The 2,479-nt window shown below is 53.5% G+C and overlaps 1 protein-coding gene across 1 annotated transcript in view; it reads right to left on the bottom strand.

Annotated features, from left to right (window-relative positions):
• Nucleotides 1-2,479, bottom strand: part of NRG2 (neuregulin 2) — a gene marked incomplete at its 5' end in the record, with an annotated part of 193,791 nt that overhangs the window by 316 nt on the left and 190,996 nt on the right. Inside the window, one exon of the mRNA XM_006772480.1 lies at nucleotides 8-137. Within this exon, the coding sequence (XP_006772543.1) occupies nucleotides 8-137 (130 nt within the window). The remainder of the gene's footprint in view (nucleotides 1-7; nucleotides 138-2,479) is intronic.

Below are 2,479 nucleotides of genomic sequence, written 5' to 3'. Positions count from 1 at the left end.
AGGGCGCGGCTGGCGGCAGCGACACGGCGTGCGCCGAGTTGGGGGATGTGATCTCGAAAGTTGGCACCTGCGTGGCCAGCGAGTAGTGGAAGTCCACCGGAGAGAGGCGCGCGGGCGTGGTCAGGGCCGACACGTACCTGCGGGGAGAGGAAGAGGCGTGGGCGCGGGCGGAACCTTCGAAAAGCAAAGGTCTGCCCGGAGACCACGCACACCTGCAAAACGAAGGTGCTAATCGTTAGTGACTTTAAGCAATTTCCTTAACCTTTCCCAGCCTGTTTCTTTATTTCTTTATCCTCAGCGAGGATAACCACGGGTCTATAAATATATCAACGGGATGTTATAGTCCAGTGTCTGCCCGTGAATGGTCCTTTGTTACTTTGGGTCAGGCTCAGGCTAGGGCATTTGACATGTATGATCTCATATAGTACATTAACTCTATAGGACCTTGTCCCATGTAACATACTAGAGGCCTGGTGCATGGAATTTGTGCACTGGTGTGTGTGTGTGTGTGTGTGTGTGTGTGTCCCTCAGCCCTGCCAGGTGCCCTCTTGCAGTCCTGGAGCCCTGGGGGGGATGTCCGACTGAGGGGAGTGGGCCTAAGCCCTCAGTCAGACATCCTTAGTGCTGCCAGGAAGGCAGGAGAGGCTCCCCCCACCACTGGTGACAGCTGTCAGCCGGGTTTCTGGCTGAGTGGCACTCCCACTGACCACCAGGGGGCAGCTCTGCACTGAGTGGCTGCCCCCTGGTGGTCAGTGCACATTGTAGCAACCAGTCGTTCTGCCATTTGGTCAATTTGCATATTAGCCTTTTATTATATAGGCTGAGACTGAGACTCAGAACCTTTAAGTCACTCAAGGTTCAACAGCCAGGAAGTGATGGAGCTGGGATTTGAACAGAGACTAGGCAGGAACCAGAACTCATAGTGCCCAATTGTAGAAGCCATTCAGTCATCCCTGAGACTTGGACTCACTGTCCTTGCAGGGACAATTCATCCCATGGCTAATGGCTTCAGTGGGGGAATTATTATTAATTTTATATTGAAACTAAAAGCTGCCTCAGGGAAGTGACTGCTCACACCTCAGATAGGATCCTCAGCCCAGGACTGACAGCTACCAAGATCCCACCAAGGTCTCTCTTTGGGGCTAAAGAATACCAGTGCCTCCAAAAGTTGGCCTTTGCTAATATCTCCTAGTCTGGATCCCAGACACTTCTCGCTTTTCTTTGTCCACACCCCCCTTGCTGAAGTCCATCAGCCTCTTGCTCAACATTTGTCCACCTCAGCATAGGGACCGCATACTTCCATGCCTCTCTTCCAAATTGTAGAGCTGGCACCTCACTGCTCTCTGGAGTCCCCATTACTCTCTTTCTCAGTCACCTGATTCCCCTCTCTTCCCTCTCCCATATGCACATCCAAATAACCACCAAGTTGAACTCATTCACCCCTCTCCTGGAGCCACCTTCCTCCCTGCTTCACCCTATGGGTTGTGATTTGGAGTCCCCACCCCCACTCAGGCTGTAGGCTGCTTTCCCATCCAAGGCCACCTCTAAGCAAAAGCCCAGGGTCATCAACTATCCATCTGGCCCCAACTGCCTATTCAGGCCCAGCTCTCTCTCCACAGCTCACTCTGCTCCAAGTACCTCACTCACCAGCCATGTTCTGAAGCGCCTCTGCTAGAACAGCTCAAGCTGTTCCCTTTGCCTGGCAGCTTTCCCCATTATACTACCTCCCAATGATTAAGCAGTCCTATTGCTATTGATAACAACAGCTACACCTAGGGAGTACCAGCTCCATGCCAGGTAGGAGGCAAAGAGCTTTGTGCATGGGATCTCTGGTGGCCGTCACAGCCATGATGATGTTCCTGTTCTACAGCTGAGAAAACAAAGCCACAGTGGTGAGCAACCTGCCCCAAATCACACAGGTGGTGGAGCTGGGTCTGGAGAACCTGGCTGCTTCCCAGAGCCTGCAGTCACACTGGATTTCTCTGCCCTGATTGGGTGTCCTGTGCTTAGCACTTTCCATAGGCAGCTGTGAGCTTCAGCGGTTTGTGCCTGTGGCTTGGAGCTCCTTGGGAGCAAGAACCATGTGGATCCCCACCATGTGGACCCCCAGGCAGACCTGCCCAGCACAGGGACAGCCTGGAGTAGGCTGAATTGAGAGTAGGAGAACATCTGCTCTGCTCCCTCCACTCCAGCCTGTAGTTCTGCTCTCCTGCCACTGACCCCACTTGCCAAGGGCCACTTGAGGGCTGAACAAGAAGGGGCCTGGCCCCTGTGACTTCTGACTTGGAATCAGGGAGAAAGGAGTTTCCTGGTCCTCACTGCATCCAATGCTCAGGAACCCAATGATGTCATGATCCACGGGGCCTTGTTGGTACTGCCCAGGCCTGTGGTCATTCTTGGCTCATGCCCATCCTGCACTGGTCAGTCTCTTCACAGACAACCTTCCCTCCCATCCTCCATTCTGCTCAATCTTAGTGTC

The sequence above is a fragment of the Myotis davidii genome, unplaced genomic scaffold, assembly GCF_000327345.1.
Source record: "Myotis davidii unplaced genomic scaffold, ASM32734v1 scaffold545, whole genome shotgun sequence".
NCBI classification, from domain to species: domain Eukaryota; kingdom Metazoa; phylum Chordata; class Mammalia; order Chiroptera; family Vespertilionidae; genus Myotis; species Myotis davidii.
The sequence above is the reverse complement of the archived record's forward strand: the minus strand, read 5'-3'. Positions and strand labels throughout refer to the sequence as shown.